This window comes from Panicum virgatum, chromosome 3K, assembly GCF_016808335.1.
Source record: "Panicum virgatum strain AP13 chromosome 3K, P.virgatum_v5, whole genome shotgun sequence".
NCBI lineage: Eukaryota > Viridiplantae > Streptophyta > Magnoliopsida > Poales > Poaceae > Panicum > Panicum virgatum.
Genome location: NC_053138.1, coordinates 63,873,702 through 63,896,849, shown reverse-complemented (window position 1 = coordinate 63,896,849; position 23,148 = coordinate 63,873,702). Strand labels below are relative to the sequence as shown.

At 44.6% G+C, this 23,148-nt stretch overlaps 2 protein-coding genes across 3 annotated transcripts; both read left to right on the top strand.

The window, feature by feature from the left end:
• Positions 1-246: 246 nt before the first annotated feature.
• On the top strand, positions 247-15,643 carry LOC120701166 (epoxide hydrolase A-like). Its single transcript, XM_039985309.1, has 6 exons — positions 247-291; positions 379-627; positions 7,591-7,680; positions 7,790-7,966; positions 14,741-14,979; positions 15,086-15,643. Exons 1-6 carry the CDS (start codon positions 247-249, stop codon positions 15,333-15,335), a joined length of 1,050 nt encoding a protein of 349 aa, XP_039841243.1. The 3' UTR covers positions 15,336-15,643.
• Positions 15,644-19,242: 3,599 nt separating this feature from the next.
• LOC120700254 (epoxide hydrolase A-like) lies at positions 19,243-21,213 on the top strand. 2 transcript variants are annotated; one of them, XM_039984479.1, is made up of 4 exons: positions 19,243-19,676; positions 19,780-19,956; positions 20,341-20,579; positions 20,666-21,213. In XM_039984479.1, the coding sequence occupies exons 1-4, from the start codon at positions 19,374-19,376 to the stop codon at positions 20,925-20,927; spliced, it is 981 nt and encodes a 326-aa protein (XP_039840413.1). In that variant the 5' UTR covers positions 19,243-19,373; the 3' UTR covers positions 20,928-21,213. The 2 variants fall into 2 exon arrangements, with proteins under 2 accessions (XP_039840413.1, XP_039840412.1); XM_039984478.1 differs by having other exon boundaries at positions 19,272-19,685.
• The last annotated feature ends 1,935 nt before the right edge of the window (positions 21,214-23,148 follow it).

Sequence of the window (23,148 nt, the reverse complement as noted above, 5' to 3'; positions counted from 1 at the left end):
AATTATGTGTTAGTTTAATCGCACTTAAAATCTTAGATCCAAATCAATACGATGCTAGTTGACTTCTCTATTGAGATCAATTGTAGTTGGGTTGTTGAAAAGTATGACATGATATTCCGCGGTGTCGAGAAAAAATTCATAAGACATCGAAAATTTAACTCCTCCCCACTAGACTCATATGTCATAGACACACGAAAATCCTTTCAATGCCATCGGATGGCATTCAAGGGATGAGTTAAAAACTCAATGGCATTAAGAGAATTTATTCAAGATATTTGGAATATTTATTTCGTTGGAAGTCAGACAAAAGATTCTCAAATCTTTGGCCGTTTCTTTTGTTCGAACGTGAACCGTGAGCGCATTGACTGAGCGGCGTAGCAAACGGAGGAAGCAAGAGTGGCGAGTGGAGCAAAGCAGCCAACCAGGGACGCCGGCGAGGTGCGGCACTGGAACGCCGACGTCAACGGCGTGTCCATCCACGTCGCCGAGCTGGGCCCCGCGGATGGGACGGCGGTGCTTCTCCTCCATGGCTTCCCGGAGCTCTGGTTCTCCTGGCGCCACCAGATGGCCGCGCTCGCCCCCCGCGGGTTCCGCGCGCTCGCCCCCGACCTCCGCGGCTACGGTGACTCCTCTCTTAGATGTGCAGGATCAACTAGCTCAGATTAGAACCACAGACATAGTATAGATTAGGCTCATATCTTAGTCTTCTTGCTTCTGTGCTTTCACGTTCAGAGCACGGAGAAGAGGGTGGAATGTCCTTTCCTATGTTGGTAGTACTAGTTAGGATTGGATTAACTAGGGCAGTGGCTTCAGAGTGCAATCACTTCACTCTTGAGGTGCTTTACCTTTCTTTTATAGCACTATACACAGGGGGGACAGCACCTAGTTGGTTCTAGATTGATCTTGCCCCTAATCATGGCAAGTCAACAATTGTGGGCTTTTAATTTAGCCCAGATCACATTCACATTAGTTCACATTCACAACATTCTCCCCCTTGATCGTGAGACTAAATTTACAAGTCCACTTTTCAACAAAATGACATACCAAGACAAAAAGATTACAATGGTCAATTACACATACCATTAAATCCAGTTACTATAGCATGTCACCTCATATCAAATGAACTTCTTTAACTTAGAAGCTCCAAAACTTATTCTTTATCGTTATACAAAACTTATGTACTCATTTCTCAAAAGACGGTACACCAGACCAATCAATCACTGCAGTCAATTAAGTACCACAGGACTAAGTGATCATGGTTCCCGTTCAAAATCAAAATGATTCCTCTTAGGCTTATGGGGAGATGGTGCTACAATAGTCCCAGAGTGCAGTTTGTTTTTATATGCATACATATATCCTTATGAACTTTATGTGCGCACTTCCAAAATTAAAAATCAAATATGTTTCCAGAATCATGATTTGTCCCTGAATACTAGGCTACCATTTAATCTTTATGCCGGCAATCTTTGTAAGACAAACCTCTTAAATTATGATACTCAACACTTATATCTTAGTACTTAACTCTTACATATACTGAGCATCAACATTAGTCTTATAAAATGATCAACACTTATATCTTCAATACTTATTTGTTGAGCAGTAAAACTTAAAATCTTAATACATCATTAAGGCCTTGAAACATATAATGTTTGATTCTGGAATATTTTGAAATCAATCTTTCACAATGTCCTGGGTCTGGCAATACCCTTTGACATTTACTCGAATAGAACTGCAATCTTTACATAATGAGTTCTGGGATAAATTACTCAAGAAATTTCTTACTCTCTTAAAATAATATGGATTAGGGACATAAACCCATATCTAAGAAAATATTAGGATTAAAACATGTCACAACTTAATCTTTATCTTAAATGATGCCTTGAGTTGGGTGAAGCCATTCCACAAATATTGGCTCCCCCGCATGGGTGCAACTTTTGTGGACGTTAATGCACCTTTGCTAAGAAACATTATTGTCTGAACATCTCATAACACGGTGGTTATCAGACTTTTTTAAAAGTGAGCATGTAATCCCTTAGTGCTATATTTATAGCACAAAACTTCTTTAGCACTTATGCCAATAGACAGTGTATTCTGAACAATTTTCCAGGGGTCCAATCCTAGACTTATGTTTGCCAGATATTCCGGACTTTAAAATTTGAGGGCATATCATAACTTAGGTATATACATCACTTATGTCTGCCACAACATAAGAGAACTTATTGACCTTAATGGGAGAAACATAGTTTTGGGGATAATACCTAATACTCCCATTTTCTGGACCAATCTTGGTGAATCTTAATACTCAAATAACTTAAGGGACATCACCAAGAATAAACTTAATTCCATGAGGATAAAACTCATTCCTTATAATATACAATATCCCTATTGCTTATTGCCAACAAGACGTTGACTAATCTAAATTTCTTATTGAACTTTATTTCATCATTCTAAATGCTCATACCCTCAAAGCAATGTGCAATAATAAGAACTTCTTTTCTTTAATATATTTTTTCATAATAATCAATTCCTTATTTTACATGAACCTTATCTAATGAACATAAAATTGTATCTTTCATTATTTCATTTCATAGTCATATTTAGGCATTGTCTCTATTAGAAGAAACTTAATATAAGTATTAGAAAATTACAAACTTCCATTCCATGAGATGGAAAGAATTCTTAAAACTTATATCTCAGTTAGAAGGAAATTATATGAGGCTTTATTATTAAAAGATGGCAAACTTAGGTCATTAGCATTAAAAGATAAATCTAATTATACTTTAGTCACTTTTGTCTTAAAACAAACACTCATTCTTAATAACTCTTAATGTCATTAACTAAAACTTTAGATTCAATGAAATATTTAATATTAGTAACTATATTCCTTTTAAAACATAATGGAAGCTAAGTAACAAAATCAAGATACTAAATACAAAATCTCCACATATACATAAGTGTCTTAAATTTTAATATCTTTCATAATATGATCTTTCACAACATAATTATGTAAAGGAATTACTTAAAGAAATGAAATATAGACATACCTGATAAAGTATTTCCTTCTTTTATTCTTAGTGGGAAGTTCAACTCTCCCCCTCGAAATATGGACTAAGCGATAGAGTCATATTTCGATGAACTTTCATAACAAATATTTCATATTAATGGGATGACGGATGCGAAAACTTTATGCTAATGGAAAAAATTTCCAATAGCCTAACATTAACCTCCGATCCACTTTCAACATTTGAGGGCTTTATCTTAAAACTTTCATATTCATGAGGCCATAATATCATCATACTCATAATTTCTTATGAGTATAAATTTGTTTGAGCTTCAACCAAAATGCTTTATGATTGGCGACATGATAAAATGAACTCAAAAGGTCCCAATGACCCTTTATATCTTAATTTTATTCTTATGATCCCTAGACTTTGAGAATTACTTCTCCATTATTTGCCAAAGAAATCATAGCATAATTGTACCGAGGGATCTGCTCCCCAGATACTTACTGGCTTTGATCATAAGATATATATTTCTTTAGATTGCTTCATTAGACAAGAAATCCATTAGGTTTCTCATCATTTTCATAATCATCAAGACTTTTCTAATAGGAGCTTATTGTGTTTTCGCACGCAATCATAATCAATGACCTCATGAACAATGAGTGCATAAGCACTAGGCATATTTCTTATTGAGGGTACTTAAAATAGCCAATAGAATTATGGCTAAATTCAAAACATCATCAATAGGGATACTTTAATTGATAATTTTGACAAGACTTAATCATTCTACTTTGTATCACCTCTAGACAGAAACAAAGTAGATCATAACATGAAAATAAACATATTAATTTAATCAACTTTGGTCATGCTTGAGACTTTAAAACTTAATTGATCTGGGAATTAAATAATGACACATGGCTATAAACAGCTTTGGTCAGAATATAGCCATAAGTTACAAATATAATCATAAAAATTATTAAGTCTCAAGAATGCTTTAATCAGAGGAACTTAGTTGCGGAGGCGTAAACATTTGTTGCTAATATTCACTTATAGTTACTTAAACATTTTGCCTTTAGCATAATTCCCCAATAATACATCAATCATTTTGTGGCCTTATATAAGTAAATCCAAAAGCCATTCATGCATTAAGATTTTCCCATATCATTAACTTCTTTTATTGATCCAACCCACGCCAGCTTTGGCCAGAAGTAGATAGGAACAATAAAATTCTGTGAGCAAGTATTCATTAATCAGCTTTGGCCGGAATAACAAATACAAGTCACACTTTACTTGACTTTAATCTTCTTTTACTGATCTAGTCCACATCAGCTTTGGCCAGAAATGGACAAGAGCAGCAAAATTTTGTGGTCAGATATTCATCAATCAGTTTTGGCCAGAATGACAAATATAAGCCACACTTAATTGAAATCACATGTCTCTATGTACTTCTTTTATTGATCTAGTCCATATCAGCTTTGGCCAGAAATGGACTAGAACAATAAAATTTTGTGAACAGATATTTATCAATCAGCTTTGGCCAGAATGATAAATACAAGCCACCTTTATATAATCTGAGACATTATTTAATGAAAATAACCTAATTAAATATGCATGGCTTTAGGACATGAATCTATTATTAATGGGCATTAGATTATGACACTCCATTATACACAACTTTGATTGGTATATAACCATGAAAAGTTAACATTAGGTATACTTAAGCCCAATACTTTAGTTCAGAACTAAATTTTCTTTTGATTTGATCATGATCTTGACATATGATTAATCATAGGAGGCCACTTATTTTTTCTTAGGAATAAATTAATCATTAACATTAAATTTAGAGAACTCATTTATCATAAAAGGCATTATTCAAATAATACACCATTTTGGGCAACAAACATTAATTACTTTATTTTGGACTATTTATTATAAATAAAAGGGACAAAAATTTTATTATGGAGAATAAGTATAAATGGCTCAAAAACCTAATTTTATTGCCCAAAAAATAATATTTGATCTCAAAGCATGAATTATATTAGTCTATGACCCTATTATTCTTAGTGGGCAAAGAACTCATAAGTTCATTAAAGTAATTTCATAAAATAATACTTAATAAAAACAAAACTTAATTTTGTATAATATTATCACATCATATGCATAAAAATCAATTCCATAAAGCAAAGAATATAAGGTAATTTCATCACATAATAAGTGCATTTATTATTCTTGTCATAATTTACTAAGGCATGATAAAAGATCTTTAAACATAAAATAACAATCATAATCATAATACTTAAAAGTGAAATAATATTTATAATAATAATAATAAAAAAGCATTATCTTAGCCCATCAATTCATCTGGCCCATCACTATGCAGCCCAATACTTATTTCATAATTTTTCAGAAAAAACATCAAAGACATTTGGCCCAAAGCCCCTTTTCCGAGCTGGGCCGATTTTGGCCTGGCCCATTTGGCCGAACCGCCTCCCCTCCCGGGCTCTAGGCCCGACAACCTGGGCTTGGGCCGGGTAAGAGCCGTGCTCCCGTGCCGGCCCACTTTGCCCCGCCGGCCCGTTCCGGCCGCAAGACGCGCACGCCGCGGATTTCATCCGCCGGTCGACGCTGCGCCCGCACCGCACAAAAACACCGCTCGGCCGCCCGCGCCCCAAAGTAATTAATGTTTGTTGCCCAAAATGGTGTATTATTTGATCTCAAAGAATGAATTATATTAGTCTATGACCCTATTATTCTTAGTGGGCAAAGAACTCATAACTTCATTAAAATAATTTCATAAAATAATACTTAATAAAAACAAAACTTAATTTTGTATAATATTATCACATCATATGCATAAAAATCAATTCCATAAAGCAAAGAATAGAAGGTAATTTCATCACATAATAAGTGCATTTATTATTCTTGTCATAATTTACTAAGGCACGATAAAAGATCTTTAAACATAAAATAACAATCATAATCATAATACTTAAAAGTGAAATAATATTTATAATAATAATAAAAAGCATTATCTTAGCCCATCAATTCATCCGGCCCATCACTATGCAGCCCAATACTTATTTCATAATTTTTTAGGAAAAACATCAAAGACATTTGGCCCAAAGCCCCTTTTCCGAGCTGGGCCGATTTCGGCCTGTTCCATTTGGCCGAACCGCCTCCCTTCTCGGGCTCTAGGCCCGACAACCTGGGCCTGGGCCGGGTAAGAGGCGTGCCTCCGTGCCGGCCTGCTTTGCCTCGCCGGCCCGTTCCAGCCGCAAGATGCGCGCGCCGTCGGATTTCATCCGACGGTCGATGTTGCGCCCGCGCCGCACAAAAACGCCTTTCAGCCGCCCGCGCCCCAAACCCTAATTTCATTTGCTCCTTCACCTTCTCTTTCTTCTTCCCGTGGCGGCCGTAGGCGAGCGGAGGGCGATGGCTTCGGCAGAGCAGCGCTCGCCGGTGGAGCTGGTGGCGACATCGAGCCTTGCTCGCCGGGGTTGCGTGCCGCCGTGGCTGGCGCGCATCCCCGTTGAGCACTGCTCGGCGGTGCCCTAAGGCACCCGCCAGCCGAGCCACGGTCTGCAGCTGCGGCGGCGGCGAGAGGCTCCAGATCTGGCCGCTGGCCGGTCTGTCGGCGCCCGCTGTGGCCTCAAAGAAGGCCGGCGGCGAGCCATATGGGCGGAGGACGGCGAGGCAGCTCGGGGCCAAGCCCTTTTGAGCGCACGCTCGCGTACTGAAGACAGCGGCCACGGCGGCGCCAACGGCAGCCACCATGGCCCTAAGGTAAAGCTCCTCCGCCCCTTATCTTAGGTATTAGGTTTAGGGTCCTTAGATTTTAGGGGATTTTGGGTGGCACTGTACCTAGGGTTTTGGAATTTTGTGGATTTTGGAAAGATTGTCTTAGGGTTAGCTTAATTGATCCAATTCCCCACTTCTTGATGCATAAACCGAAGAAGCCTAGGTGTTTAATTCACTTGTGCGGCCGGTTTGCATAATTAGGCCAAAAAAGTTAGGAATTTAGGGATGACAGAGACATAATCTTAGCCTAATCGTGATGAACAACATGAATAACTCATGATATTGGACATGAATAACTTGCACAGAACATGAACTAAGGGCAAGAACACCTTATTTTAACATAAACTGATTATTTTACATAAAATTAACACTTGAGTGGGTTCAATCTTGAGGCTCGGTGGCTCTGGTGCCATTGTTAGATGTGCAGGATCAACTAGCTCAGATTAGAACCACATGCATAGTATAGATTAGGCTCATACCTTAGTCTTCTTGCTTCTGTGCTTTCTCTGCTCACGTTCAGGGCACGGAGAAGAGGGTGGAATGTCCTTCCCTATGTTGGTAGTGCTTGCTAGGATTGGATCAACTAGGGCAGTGGCTTCAGAGTGCAATCGCTTCACTCTTGAGGGGCTTTATCTTTCTTTTATAGCACTACACACAGGGGGGACATCACCTAGTTGGTTCTAGGTTGATCTTGCCCCCAATCATGGCAAGTCAACAACTGTGGGCTTTTAATTTAGCCCAGATCACATTCACATTAGTTTTGTGTTCACATTAATTCACATTCACAATATCCTCCGCCCCCGACGACCCCGCCGCCTACTCCATCTTCCACATCGTCGGCGATGTCGTCGCGCTCCTTGACCATATCCAACTCACAAAGGTGCCTCCTTTCTTATTTTCCCCTTTCCGGCTGACCTCACCTCACCACAGACAGGAGTGATTGATCTCTTCTCTTGTGTGGTGCTCGATCGCCATGGATGCATCCGTAGGTTTTCGTTGTCGAACATGACTGGGGAGCTCAGGTGGCGCGGCACCTCTACCTGTTCCGGCCAGACTGGGTGCGCACCGTCGTCGCATTGGGGGTACCGTACTTCCCTCGAAACCCTCGGCCGATGACGGAGGTCTTCGCTGCGTTTGGCGATGGCTTTTACATAACGCAGTTCCAGGTGCTAATGCCATCTTCTCTCGCCTGGTTCAACCGCACAATCACATGACATGATCAACTAAGCTCAGACATTGGGGGGAATGGAAATTTTTTTTTAGAAAAAAGGATCACTCCCGCTTTATTTTAGGAAAACAAAGCAAAGGTTTCAGGTTTGTACAAATGAAAGCAAGTAGGAGTTCACAAGCTCCACAAAGTTTTCACAGCTCTTAAGAAGCTAAGCATCTAGCGAGACAACACCCGACACGGAGGGAGCAATGTAGGGTGACTGATCAGCCATTACATTCCCATCTTCAGAGAACTCCTCCAGTGCTGCCTGCACGCCAGCATTGGTCCAGGCCTTGCAAATCTGCAGCTTTGCACAGAGCTCTCCAATTTTTTAAGGTTTTGATCAGTTTTGCCAGCAGATCCTTCTGGGTTCTCCATTGTTTTGCCTGAAAACAAAGGTCATTACACATTTTCCAAGTGCACCACATCAATGCAGCGCAGCAAGTGTTCATGATAGCATTTTTTTATTACTGATCCACTACCTGGCCACCGATTCAAAGTCAGTGCCTAGATTTCTTCCAAAGATTTCAGAGAGGATAAGCCACATGATTGTAGGCACACAGCATTCAAAGAATAAATGATGCACCGTCTCAGATTCTGCACAGAAAAGGCAACTGAGATCATCTAAATTTTGTCTCTTGACTAAGTTTGATCTGGTCAGAGTTTTATTGTTTGCCATCAGCCAGAGAAAGATATGGATTCTAGGGGGACATTAAGCTGCCAAACAGCAGGTGTGTGCACAGGTTGAATCCCTCGGAAGCTAACCGCTTTATACATGGGATGCACAGCAAACTGCCCATTCCCTTGGAAAGTCCAAATGATAGAATCACAATCGGTTTCAAAATTGACCAACTCAACTAAGGAGACTAGTTCCTCCCACAGTCTAATTAATCTAGGCTCTACTCTTCTCCTAAAGGAGATCTTTAAAGTTCTGCCATCCCAAACAGAGGCTAAACTTACATTCTTTTGCTCAGCTAAAATGTAAAGATCCCAAAACTGGGTTGCTAGACAGCAAGTTCCAACCCAGGTATCCACCCAGAACCTAATAGTTCTACCATCACCAACTTTCCATCTCACCCCCATGTGGGCAGCTTTACAGGCCCACAGAACTCTTTTCCAAAAGGAAGAGGCATTGAGCTCTGGGCAGCATAAAATATTAGGATTTTTGCAATTATATTTAAAGTCAATTATCTTCTTCCAGATTGCAGCCTCATTCAAATGGTATCTATTAATCCTTGAGGCTAAGAGGCAGAGATTCAAAGAACTTAAGTCAGGAATCCCCCAGCCTCCATAGTCTTTTTCCTGAGTCAGACTAGGCCAATTTGAAAGATGGTACTTATGTTTTCCCTCATTATCATTCCATAGAAAATTCCCCATCTGAGAGTTAATACTCTCAATAGCCCATTTTGGGAACTTAATCACAGAAAGCAGGTAGATAGGTATACTAGCAAGACAGGATTTCAAAAGGGTGAATTTTCCAGCACTAGAGAGGAGTTTGCCTCTCCAGCCAGCCACTCTTTTAATGAGTTTATCCACCACAGGTTGAATATCTTCTCTCTTAAGCTTAGAGAAATGAAGGGGCACCCCCCAAGTACTTAATTGGGAAAGAACCAATTTTGCAGCAAAACAATCTAGCAAAATTGTTGTTCTCATTCTCATCCAGACCTAAGGTCAGCAGGTCACACTTGGCATAATTGATCCTCATTCCTGAGAGATTCTCAAAACAAGTAGGAGAGTGTCATCAGCATATTGCAGGCTGATGATACCTCCTTTATAAACATCAGGCAAAAGCCCTCAGATTAGGTTTGCTCTAGCTGCTTTAATAAGCATTTTGGTAAAGACATCCACCACAATATTGAAAAGCAGGGGAGACAAGGGATCATCTTGCCTAAGCCCTTTACCAGGGGTGAAGAAACTACTATTTTCATCATTGAGTCTAACGCAAACAGAAACTCCTTTAACAAGACTTAATATTCAGACAATCCATTTGGGGCTAAAGCCTCTTGTTCTCAAGACTTCCTCAAGGAAATTCCAATTAACTCTATCATATGCTTTTTCGTAATCCAGCTTCAAAAAAACTCCAGAATCCTTCTTCCTCGCTATCTCGTGAATAATTTCATGGGCAGCTACCACGCTCTCCAAAATATATTCTCCCCTTGATAAAGGCTGTTTGATTAGGAGAGATGAGACACTCACTAATCTTAATTAACCTATTATTCAGGGCCTTGCTAAAAATTTTAAGACTACAATTAATGAGGGCAATATGACTGAATTTTTTTAACTCTGTAGCTTCAGCTTCCTTAGGAATCAGGGTCAGTATTACGTAATTAAGTCTAGCAATGTCCAGCTCACCCACTTCAAACTTCCTGACCATATTCATGAGATCTATTTTAATCACCTCCCAAAATTTTTGGTAGAACAGAAAAGGGAAGCCATCAGGTCCTGGGGCTCCATCAGCATATGACCCAAAAACAGCTTCCTTGATTTCTTCTTCTGAGAGGGGAGCTTCCAGGAGATTATTCTCCTCAGCAGTGATATAATCACTTTCCTCCCAGAAGTTCTCATCTAAATGGATATCAATTTTTTCCTCATAACCAAAAAGCTTTTTATAAAAATCAACCACAAGGCCCAGCATTTCCTTGTTTTCAGTGACCATTCCATCAGGCCCCTGAAGGGAGAGAATAGTTTTCTTCCTTGCCTTATGGTTACAAATGGCATGGAAGTAAGCAGTGTTCATGTCACCCTCTTTGATGTTTCTATCTCTAGATCTTTGTTTTGCTTTGGTCTCTTCTATCTTCCAAATATCTTCCAATTCCTCTTGGATATCTTCCATTCTTTTCCTCTCTAAATCAGTTAACTGATTGAGTTCAGAGAAAACATCTAGAAGATCAAATTCTTCTAGCAAGGCTTTCTTCTTCCTTTTAATATCAGCATTGATATTAAGAGCCCAGCCTTTTAATTTCCTCCTTAGGTTTTTCATTTTGAATTGCCAGACCTCTAAAGGATCAGAGAGACTACTAGGTGAGTTCCATGATTTCTCTACCACATGATAGAGGTCCTCCTGACTTAGCCACCATTTTTCAAAGCGAAAGAGATAAGGTTTCTTCCTATTGTCAACACCAAAATCAATTAACAGCGGCACATGGTCACTACCTAACCGAGCAACACTCCTAATATTAATATTAGGGTACTGGGCATCAGTGTTTGTGGATATAAACACTCTATCCAGGACAGTCATAGTTGGCTGGTCCTGATTATTAGTCCAAGTGTAAGATCGAGTAGGGTTTTTCAGCTCCATCAGCCCCCAGTGATTAATCCAATTGTTAAAAAGGTCAGACCAATGGAAATTAATATTTCCATTGTTCTTATCAGCAGCCTCCCTGGTCAGATTAAAATCACCACCTATGATCATAGGACCAGCCCACCCAGACAGGATAGTATGAAGTTCATCAATGAACTCTTGTTTACCATGATCATAAGCAGAGCCATAGACTATAATCAGCTTCCAGATCACATGATCAGTAGTATTTTTAACTATAGTGCTAATAGAAAAGCAATTAATTTCCCAAGAGATAATATCAAATTTAGAGTTTCTAAATCCAACCAAGATGCCACCAGCAGTCCCATCAGCTGGCAAGTAGTTCCAACTGAAACTACTATTAATGTAGTTAAAGAAGGAAACATCAAAGGTAGCCTTCTTTGTTTCTTGCAAGCCCACAAAGTCTAGTTTATTAGTGTCAATAAAGTTTTTGATACATTCCGATCTGCCTGATTTATTCAGGCCTCTAACATTCCACATGGCCCCTATCATGATTAAAATCAGAATTATTGGGGTGCTTCATAGCACCTTGGACAACCTGTGACCAGGTTTTATCTGCCTTCATTTGGGAACACTGAGTATGCTCAGGGCCCAAAGAGGTAGGTTTATTACTGCAAACATTGGAGTAGTCCAGCTCACATTCCAAATTGACAGGTAAGGCAATTTCAGGAAAATCAATAATAAAATTGTCACACTTTTTTACTTCTTCACTTTTCATAATGTCAATATTATCAGTCATGTGTTGGATGTCAGCACCCAGAGAAATATGAGCAGACTTAGCTACATGCATAAGATGCTCATTATATAGAACAGCAAAGGAGTTACCTTGCTTTTTAGATGTCCCCAAGTTCTTGTAGCTCTTCAGGTCCATAGCTTTTTGCAACATGGTTCTCCCATCTTCTCTTCCTCGTTTTGGTTTATCACATAGTGGTGCTGGTCCCCATCTTTGTTTCTTGTTCTTGGTCACTGCATCTTGTGGTTGATCCATTTGTGTCTCCTGTGTGTCAGCACACATCTCCAAGTCAGAGAACAGATTTCTCTTGGTAGAGGAGTAGAGTAGGATCTTTTCAGCTGTGGTTAGCTCATCACTGATTTCAAAATCAGAGTCAAGTTCACTATCTTCTTCATCCAATTCCATTTCTCTCAAGAGATTAGCACAATCCTCTCTAGATGATTCTTCCTCTGCCAGCAGCCTCAGTTTCTCCCATCCAGTGATATCTTCCTGTTCTTGGTGTTCACCATAGGTAGTGTCCACCTGCAAACTCTCCCCTTTTGTCTCATCTCCCACTTGTACCTCCCTGCTAGCTTCTTGCTTGTTGGTCTCTAGGCCACTGGTATGACTGGTCATTTCCACCTTCATTTGTGCCAGTTGTTCAGTTTCATGCAGCATTGGTTCGCTTAGTGGCACAGTCTTAGCCTTGGTATGATCAGTAGCAAATTTTGATGGGGCCTCTTTTGGTGTTGTTTTGGTTTGCGCTCTTTGGTTGTCAGGATCTGTATCCATATCTTTTCCCCCATTGGAATCTCCATCTAAGTCATCAGCTTCATCATCATTGTCGTCAGGATCATCAGGCCTATCATCCTCTATCCTTTAGTTGTTCTGATCCTGCTGTTCTCTTTCCACTGAGAATGATATGTTGTATAATTTCCTCTTCATCTCAAAGAGCCTCTCAAGAGGGATTTTAAATGGGTCTCTGAATGAGATTTTAACTCTTACTACTTCGTAGAAGCTTTTGAAAACTGAAGGCCAATCCACTTCTAACAGGATTCCAATGCCAGATGTAATTTGAGTAAAAGCACTCCAACTGCACCACTTGGAAGGCAGACCCCTGATCTAAACCCAGACATCTTGCAGCTCTTCAAAGTGCATGGTCTCACCAACCCATTCCAAGACTTCCACGTGAACACCCTGTTTCCTTAATCCAAAAGAGGGATAGTTCTTAATGTCGGCCACCCTCTTATGTGGGGGAAACCTCACAAGGAACTGGCCTGTCTCAAGCTCTCTGATCTGCCAGGGCCATTCCTTACAGAAAATTTCAGCAAGCTCTTTTTCCAGCTCATTGGCAGTAATCTGGCCAGAGATAACTCTCACCACACCACAGTTTGTTAAGTTCAGCCATTGGCTAGGGCCTTCCTCAGAAACATTGACATGGTAGAAACCCAAACCTCTACTAGCACTGCCATAGAACACTGCTGCAGGGTGAGGTTGACTCCATTTCGGGCATGCATCCATGTGGTGTCCCGGGATAGCACACATAAAGCAGACTCTGGGTTTCCCACAATTACCAACAAAGTGCCCAGGTTCACCACAGTTGAAGCAAGTAAGGGTGCGGTACCTGGGATCAATCACAGGCTGCATATCACCATTTGTCTTCAATTCCTTCTGCTGGTTTTGCTTGCGTTGAGGGGGGCGCCCAGGTGGTATGGCTGGGGCTGACGGCCACCAGGGAGCACACCTGGTTGCCGGGCTTCAGGAGGGGCTTGACGGCCACCTTGGCCCTGTTGTCCAAATCTCTGTTGCTGGTGGCGGATTGGGTGGGGATCGCGGTGCGGAGGTCTCTGGTTAGGGTGCGGAGGTCTCTGGTTAGGGCGCGGCGGTGGTTGCCTCGCAGGTTCTGGTTGCCACACCCATCTTCCCCTCTCCTCCGCCATCTTCCCTCGAACTGCCTCTAGATATGTCAATCGCCGTTGCTCTCCTCCCCAAATGTCCCTCGAGAAACTGATGCGTTTAGGAATACCTTCAATCCGATCCGATCTCTTGACGGGAAAGCAGTCGTCCATGGTGAAGCTCTTCGCCTCCACGAGATCCCGCCGGATCCAGGCCAGGAAGCCTTTGGCTGGAACCCTAACTGGCTTTGTTGCGGAAGGGATCGCCCACAGTTGGCCGTAAAATTCCTCAATCTCCTCCTCTCCAAGTTCAACCGCAGGATCCAGATGCCCCCCTCCCGATCGGCTTCCAAGTGTCGTGTTTCTACAGGATGGGGAGGAGGAAGACGATGACTCACTGAAAGGTGGGGGCCTCGCATCCAAACGTGTCGGTCCGGAGCCTGCCCAAGTTTCTGCGCTCGCGGGGGGGAGGGGGGGGGGGGGCGCCGCCATGAGGGATCAGTCGGTGGTGGGTTCGGCGGCGCCGCCCGCGAGATCGCCGGAGTCGGCGCGGGAGGGGTGGGCATCCATGCAAGTCTTCCTCGGACCTCTTGTAAATTCGTAATCGGAATGGAAAATTTCAGTTGGCATTTTCAGTTTGATTGAGTCCTGGTTTACCTTTATGGTCTAGAATTGAAGCAGCAGTTCATCTTCCTAGCATTTCAATAATTTTGTCAAAGCCAAGCTTGCCAGCTCCACTTGAAACCTTTCAAGTCGAGGATATGGCGCTCTGCTTGAAAATTCAATCAATATTCATGTTTGCAGGAGCCTGGAAGAGCTGAAAGGGCATTTGCTCGTTATGACGTCGCAACAGTCCTAAAAAAGTTCTACTCCATACAAATAGACAACCTCACTGCTCCTCCTGGGATGGAGATCATAGACTTTCTGGAGGCGTCTCCCTCACCACTTCCCTGGATTACAGAGGAAGAACTGATCCAGTATGCTGAAAAGTTTCAGAAGTCTGGGTTCACTGGACCCCTCAACTACTACCGCATGGCTGAGACGTAATTTTCTTACCTTGTACTACTATCTTATTTCTGTGTCTGCTTATTGCCTTCTTGTATGCGATTTATTAGTTGTATCATGCATCCATGTATGTGGTAACTGTAGGAATTGGAGGCTTCTTGCACCCTGGAATGGTGCCAAGATTACAGTGCCTGCAAAGTTCATAGCTGGTGATAAGGACATTGGTGTGCAGTCCTTTGGAACCCAGCAGTACATCAACAGTGGGGGGTTCAAGTCCAATGTTCCGGATCTTGAGGTTGCCATTATCGATGGCCACCATTTCCTGCAGCAAGAGCAGGCCGAGAGAGTGAGCTCCGAGATACTTTCCTACCTCGACAAGTTTACCAGCGAGTAGAGAGGCTAGAGGCATCATCAGCACGACGTTCTTCCGTAGACCGTAGTCGTGTCTGAAAAATAAAATCTTTGGGAGACTGCTAGTCTGTTGTCCTGATCTGAGAATGTTGGAGCCCAAACTCAGAACGTACTGTGTGCTAGAATAAGTGATTGCTAGCCATCTGTTGGCTTGCTTACAGGAATAGAAGAGCTTTTTTTTCAGAAAGCATGTGAAGTACTTGGTGCTTGAATCTTCTGCGTTGTAGTTGTTATTATTTTTTTTGAGGTGTCAACGGAGGGGGAGATAATCCCCCACCGTACCTGGACTAATTTTCATTTATCGGTGGCCCTGAAAGACCAGACAGTAGCAGAGTACAATTTTATTGGTTTACATCGCCAAAGAAAATAACGAACACCAATGGTCTCCCAGCGTCCTCTTGCCCAGCGGCAACCGGCAACTCCACGCGCTGGCTTCGTGTTTGCAGACCTGCAGAGTCTGACGTAGTGTCATAGCCTCCTGCGTTTCCAGAGTTGCTAGCAGCACCAAGGTTTCGTAGAACGGAGCAATCCGCGGGAATGTCAAATTCCAAAAGTTTGATGCCAAGGGGCAGTGTAGGATCAGATGCGAGGTTGTTTCCGGTTCCGCACCACATAACTCACATGTGCTGTCGTGTACCACAATTTTTTTTAAAGAAAAAAAATCCATTTGACCCCTGAAGTTTAGTGCGAGTTTGAAAACCCCCTCTCAACTCTAAAACTAGAAATGGATGGTCCCCGAACTTCTAAAACCAGGCAAATAACCCCCGAACTTCCGAAACCGGGCAAATAATCCCCTTGGATGATTTTCACGGTGGTTTTTGCTGACATGGTAGGTAGGCCCCACATGTCAGCCTCTCTCTCTTTCTCTCCTCCCCTGCCTCCCTCCCGGCAGCGCCGCCGGCCTCATCTCTGCTCCGGCCGGCCACCCCCACCTCTGCCGCTACCACTCGCCGCCGCCGACCATCGCTGCCGCTGCAACCCTCACCGCCAACCGCCACCCACCCCCACGCTGCGCTGCACAAGGCGTTGGGCCGCCAAGCCACGCCGCCTCGCAAGCCACACTCGAGCTCTGGCCATGGCGGTGGCCCTCAAGGGTGTGGCAGGTCGCACATGGTGCGCGCGCTTGCGAGGCAAGGCAGCAGCCTGACTGCTCTCAACGGCAGAGATGGGCGGCGGCGGTGTAACAGAGGTGGGCGCGCGCGGCGAACGGGACAAGAGAGGGAGGCGCGGCCCCACGACTCGCGGTGGAGGGGGCAGGGGAGGGCGCGCGGCCCCGCAGCGCGTGCAGCGGAGGGCGGCGCCGCCCCGCGGCGGAGGAAGCAGGGGAGTGCCGCGCCCGCGGCAAAGGGAGCAGAGGAGGACGACGCGGCCCCGCAGCGAGCGCGGCGGAGGGAGCAGGGGAGGGTGGCGCCGCCCCGCGGCGCGCACGGTGGAGGGAGGCTTCAGCGGCTGACCAGAGCAGGAGAGAGGAGAGGAGAGGAGAGAGGGAGGACTGACTTGTGGGGCTGACCGCCACATCAGCGAAACCACCGTGAAAACCATCTAGGGGGTTATTTGCCCGATTTTAGAAGTTCGGGGACCATCCATTTCTGGTTTTGAAGTTGAGGGTGTTTTTCAAACTCGCATATAACTTCAGGGGGGTCAAACGGACTCTTTCCTTTTTAAAACAATAGCAGGAGTTCCGTCTTTCAATTAATACGAAAGAATTTAGATACAAGAGAAGATACTACTGGAATCTACTTATTTTTTAGGGTTATTTTTCCCTAAGAATATGTGAAACGTTGTAGGGAAATAAAGTTTTCCTAGGGCTGTGTTTAAAATGTGATACACCGCGCGGGAGCCAGAGTAAGAGATGGAAATGGAGAAGAACCGCAGTATCGGCGAGCTACAGCATGGTGCGTGCAAGTTGAGAGGTTGCAGTATACCCAAAGGCAGAGCATCCAGCGAACCGAGCGTCCACACCAGGCACCCGAAGGTTAATCCACTCACCCAACGGAGCAGAGCACACAGCAATCTTGAGTCATCATTGTTGAGTACGATTGCAAAGCAGCCAGCAGCTCCATCTCCCCAGGACCAATCCTGGATGACTAGTGATGCCAAAACAAGCGGGTCCAAAACAAGAGGCCGCGACAGGTCATTGTTGTTAAGCTCAAGGAAGAGCAGCTCCGACTTCCTTTCTAAGTGAAAAAATCGGGCACTGGAGAGAGGGGGGGGGGGGGGGGTGTTGTTCACCTCATGTTATCATTGCCTCATTGCTGAGCAACGTCCCCAATGCAGCAGATTCGACTTCACGCAGAAAGTCCCAACTTCTCACGTCGACCGAGTGCCGAGAAGCGTAGATTGTCCACTAGAAGGAACATCATGATGGAGACAAGTTCCAATAGCAACACCTTCGAGAAGCGAATGGCGCTGATAGCGTCGCCGCCGCTGCTCGTCCAAGATATGGACTGAATTTTCACCCGTGAAAGACGTACTGGGAGTACGACACCCTCAACAGAGAAACAGCACCTACGTGCCTGCCATCGTGAAGGGCTCGTCAGGTCAGACGAGCACTTGCTTGCAGCCTTGGCGATGCGTATCCTGTTCTATAATTTGTGTTTATGCAAGTGACGACGTACATGTTTCTCCGGCGTAACCTGTTTCTTCGTCTTGTCTTGTTGGACTGACTCATCCAACAGCTAATAGCGAGGCGAGTAAGCATGGAGGCCGAAGCCGGCGGCTGTTTCTTCGTCTTCTCTTGTTGGACTGACTCATCCAACAAGCTAGCGAGGCGAGTAAGCATGGAGGTCGAAGCCGGCTGCGAGGTGGTGCGGCACTGGGCCGCGGACGTCAACGGCATCTCCCTCCAATTGCATATAAGAGCTACACTTCCAATTGCATATAACCATTTTAATAATAACAATTACAACCAAGCATTTTATCTATAGCCTCAACTTTTCCAAATCCATGTCAACATTTAGTTCACAATAATGTGCCAGCAATTTCCATACCTACAACTTCAATATTTCCAAATGTATTGCACCAACGCGAACTATATCAATATTTCCAAGCACTAACCATATCATTTTATTTCTAAATTTTGTACAAATTCCATACAAATATCTTTCTGCATACAACAATTTCTACACGATAGAAATGTGTCAAATCAAATTCTAAAAAAATCCACAGAATAGAGGAAAACCAATCGATTAGAATAGTTGAGTTACTTTCAAAGATCGATTTCTTTTTCTTTCCCATTCGAATCGAGTGGAGGATGGAGTGGATCTAGAGGGGGAGGGGGAGGGGCAGTGCTATGGAGGTCGGGTCGGGTGGGGAGGGGAGGAAAAAAAAAGAAAAGCAGCAGGAAAAGTAGGAGGTTAGTCTGTTGGAACTATATTAAGTTGAGTCGCGCCATGTCGCGCGTCGTGCCAAAGCATGTGACGCGACTCAACCCTGCCATGTCAGTCATGGCACAGGTTGGTCACGCCAGGCGTGACCCTTTAGGGAGTCGCGCCACCATGAGCTGTGACGTGACAAGAAGAGCTAATTCTTGGAAATTTAGATCCGAATAGGCTATTATTAAAATATTAGATAAAAAATGAAATAAAATAAAAATTCGAGCACCGCCGAGTGTTGAAGCCGCGCGCCTTCATGAGACCCGTCTGGTCCAGATCAACCAGCCCGTTTATCTCGAGTTGCATTGCTTCCATGTTGTCAGAAGCTTAGCTGCAATCTTGACGTACAGATAGGCCGGAACGCATCCACTGACACTGCTCCGTACCGGGTTGCTTTCTTGGGGGATCAGGACCGTGTATGAGCGGTTCACAGCTGCACACGTTCCCATCATATACAGAATGGGTTGCGAGGAGGAACACTGCATCACATGCATCATCCCGGATCGTGTCCAAGCTGCACCTGCACCGTGTAGACTCGGTCAGACCAGACGAGCACTTGCCTTGGCTTGGCCGGGCTTGGCCGGGCACCTTACTTACTTGGACTCATCGATCCAACAGCTAGCGAGGCGAGCAGAGCAAAGCAAAGCATGGAGGCCGACGCCGCCGGCGAGTTGCGGCACTGGGCTGCGGACGTCAACGGCATCTCGCTCCACGTCGCCGAGCGCGGCCCCTCCACCGGGCCGGCGGTCCTCCTCATCCACGGCTTCCCGGAGCTGTGGCTCTCCTGGCGCCACCAGATGGCCGCGCTCGCCGCCCGCGGCTTCCGCGCGCTGGCCCCCGACCTCCGCGGCTACGGCGATTCCTCCGTCCCCGCCGACCCAGCCGCCTACTCCATCTTCCACATCGTCGGCGACCTGGTCGCCCTCCTCGACCACCTCCGCCTCCCAAAGGTACGTACGGTGCTGCTGCTGCTGCCTTTGTTTTTTGTTTTTTCATCGTCTGAATTATCCTTTCTTGGCTAGCTGCTTCACCATTGTTTCTTGGGCGGTGCAGGTGTTCGTGGTTGGGCACGATTGGGGTGCGCATGTGGCGTGGCACCTCTGCTTGTTCCGGCCGGACAGGGTGCGCGCCGCCGTCATCCTGGGGATTCCCTACTTTCCCCGCGGTCCTCGCCCGATGGCCGAGTCGTTTGCAAAGCTCGGCGATGGCTTCTACATCAATCAGTTTCAGGCGAGGATCTCTTGCTCAACTACTTAAGTCCGTTTTTTTTTGCATCCATTATATCGAAAACACAGACTTAAGTCATCGCCTGAAACTATAATTAATTGGGCATCCTTTTTTGGCAATGTAAGAACTATGAGAAAATGCTGTAAAACCTTTTATTACCGTGCGGGCCGTCAGGGGCCATAATGGAAATGAATCAGGTGGGGATGCTCCGCTCCCCCCTAAAAAAAATAATTGGACATCCTTTTTTCTTGCTTGGACAGATTTGAGGAATAAAATTGTTGCTTAGATGTAATTATAAATGTTTGCTTGAATCTTCCTTTTGTCTAAACTCAGGAGGGAAAGAACAAATTAACTTTCAGGTGACATTTTTTATATGCTTGCTTGCAGGAGCCTGGAAGAGCCGAAAGGGCATTTGGTCGCTATGACGTTGCAACTGTGCTAAAAAAGTTCTATGCCCTTGAAATCGATGAACTCATTGCTCCTCCTGGAGTAGAGATCATAGACTTTCTTCAGGCACCTTCGTCACCACTTCCCTGGATGACAGACGACGAGCTTGGCCAGTATGCCGAGAAGTTTCAGAAGACCGGGTTCACAGGACCCCTAAACTACTACCGCACGTTGGACATGTAATCTCCATACCTTATTATGTCCACCTCTTGATGTCTTGTATCATTTTAAGAAGTTAATAAGCAGTGATGTACGGTGTCTGCAGAAATTGGAGGCTTACTGCACCTTGGAGTGGAGCGAAAATCCTAGTGCCTGCCAAGTTCATTCTTAGTGAGAATGACGTTGGTCTCCAGTCCTTCGGGACTGAGAAGTACGTCAAGAGTGGGGGTTTGAAGTCCAGTGTTCCAAATGTTGAGGTCTCGATTATTGAAGGTCACCATTTCCTGCAGCAAGAGAAGGCTGAAAGAGTGAATTCTGAGATACTTTCCTTCCTAGACAAGTTTGCCAGCGAGGAGGCATCAGCATGATGTTCTTATTTTCAGTCAGTCCTGAGAAGAAGATGGTATCCTACCTGTGATCGAGTGACTTCCAAACTGAAAATGGTGATGCTCATATGTAACTGTTCTTGAATAAGTGGGTTAGCCATCTGTTCACTCGCATTTAAGAGTAAACAGAGCAAGTCAAAAACAGTTGATATTCAAACTTTTCATCCATGAACGGTGTCATATGTGGTCCTGTAAAATTTCCACTCCATCTGCTCGTTTCAGCAGGTGGAAATTCAATTATGAGGTCCTGCTCGTCGTTTTCCTTTCACTTCACTTATACGTATCTTTCCTTCAAAAAAAATTAGATACAGTACTTAATTGTGCGTATGCAACTAGGCACTTCTTATAGCATCTGAATATTGTAGAAATTCGTCATGTCTAGTTTTTTTTGTATAAAATTTATTTGTCACTCTCGATTAGCAAACTTCCTCATTTTGGTATTACAGTTAACAACTCATCAATATAGTACACAGGAGCATCAAACACGTTCAAAAACAGAAACTGCACAAGATGAACGAAGCAGCTCATCTACCAATCAGTGAATTTCTTGCTGTCCTCAACATATAGGCGCCACATTCTTCTCCTGTGCATGCTTGGTCTTGATGGGCCGGACTCTCACGTACCGGCGCATCATGCCGATCACCCTCCTCCCCGCCACATGCTCAGGCGGCCTCTCCACCCCTGCTGCAGCTGATTCTGCAACGCCATGGACAACAGCATCGGCAGCAGGATCCTCTTCGTGGCCTCCGGTGGCGGCGTGCTTCTCCCCGTCGACGGCGGCGTCGTCTTCTATCAGCTCCTGCAGCGAGAAACGGCGAGAGCTATCTTGGCACTCATCGGTGGCTTCAGACGGCGCTGACGTTATCTTGTGCGCCTCGGCATCTTCGGAGTGCTGCGATTGCAGATGATCTGACAGGCGTAGACACTCGCACTGAGACGGCGCTGCGGCATTCAGCTCGGAATCCTGAACTTGATGCTGAGGTTGCATCGTCTGGATTATTAATCTCTCCATGGCATGATCTTCTGGATGGCAATTGGCAGCCAAGCTTGTTGTTGGTCTCCTTGTCCTCCTAGACATGGTAAGATCAAACCGCCGAGCCCTGTCCGCACCGTGTAGCCCGCTCGCCATTGTCTGAACTTTGGACGACATGGTGAAATAGGATTGCGATTGCTTGGTCTCTGGGATCAGGAGGCAAGAACTATATACAGGGCAGCAGCAGATTGATCCTGGATCGATGCTCTTGCGTGCACGTCTGACGTCTCAAATCCTGTGGGCTCCGGATCGATCGAGGTCGGTGTTAAGTGGGATTGAAGTCTGCATGTATGGTACACGAAGAGGATGAGGAACAATCAATCAAGCTATCAGAATTTAATCTGAACGGCAGGTACAGTCGCGGAGAAGAGCGATGCAATGCGAAGCACTTGTCAGGCTTTGGGGTAAAGTCGAAGGGATGATGGAGAAATCTCGTCCTGGCTCTGCAGCCTGAGAATCCGATCAAGAAACAGTACGATGTGAGAATCCTTGAAAGCTATTTTTTTTCCGAATACGTAGAAGAGCTGCGCCATTATTGTATTAAGAAGAAAAGAGTTTTGAGAATTACAACCATTCACGGCAAGCTGTGCCCATCGGCGTGCCATGACGCCAACCCGACTCTAAGGGCTATATTACACGAAGCAGAACAACCTAGGAGAGGGAAAAAAGAGAGAGGGGGAGAGAGAATAATCAAGGCTACTCCTCGCAAACGAGACGACCGAGGTTCTTGGCTCCAGCCGTAAGCCAGTTTCTCCTCAAGCTGGATGAGCAGAAGGACCATGGACGGCTGCAGAGCAACGCCATGGAAGGTCCGTGCATTTCGCTCTTTCCACAGTTGCCAAGCGATCAAGGCAAAGAGAGCGGACGCAAGGCTGGTATCTGTGAGGTAGAGACGGTTGGAGGCTGATCGGAGCTATAGAGTGGTGTTCAGGGCCGCCTTTAGGGCGAGGGCAAGCAGGGTGACGGCCCAGGCCCACGGAATAGGAGGGCTCAAGATCTACCATGCAGCAGTATAGGTAGTAATACTTGATTCAAATTGGAGTATACGAGCAGGCAGCCAATCACGCAGGTCTTCCGAACTTTCGCCCTTCCACATCACGATCGCGAATCGAGATTTGGCATTTCGGTTTCATCTGCTTTCGCAGGGCTAGCACTAGGTGTTTTCCTTCT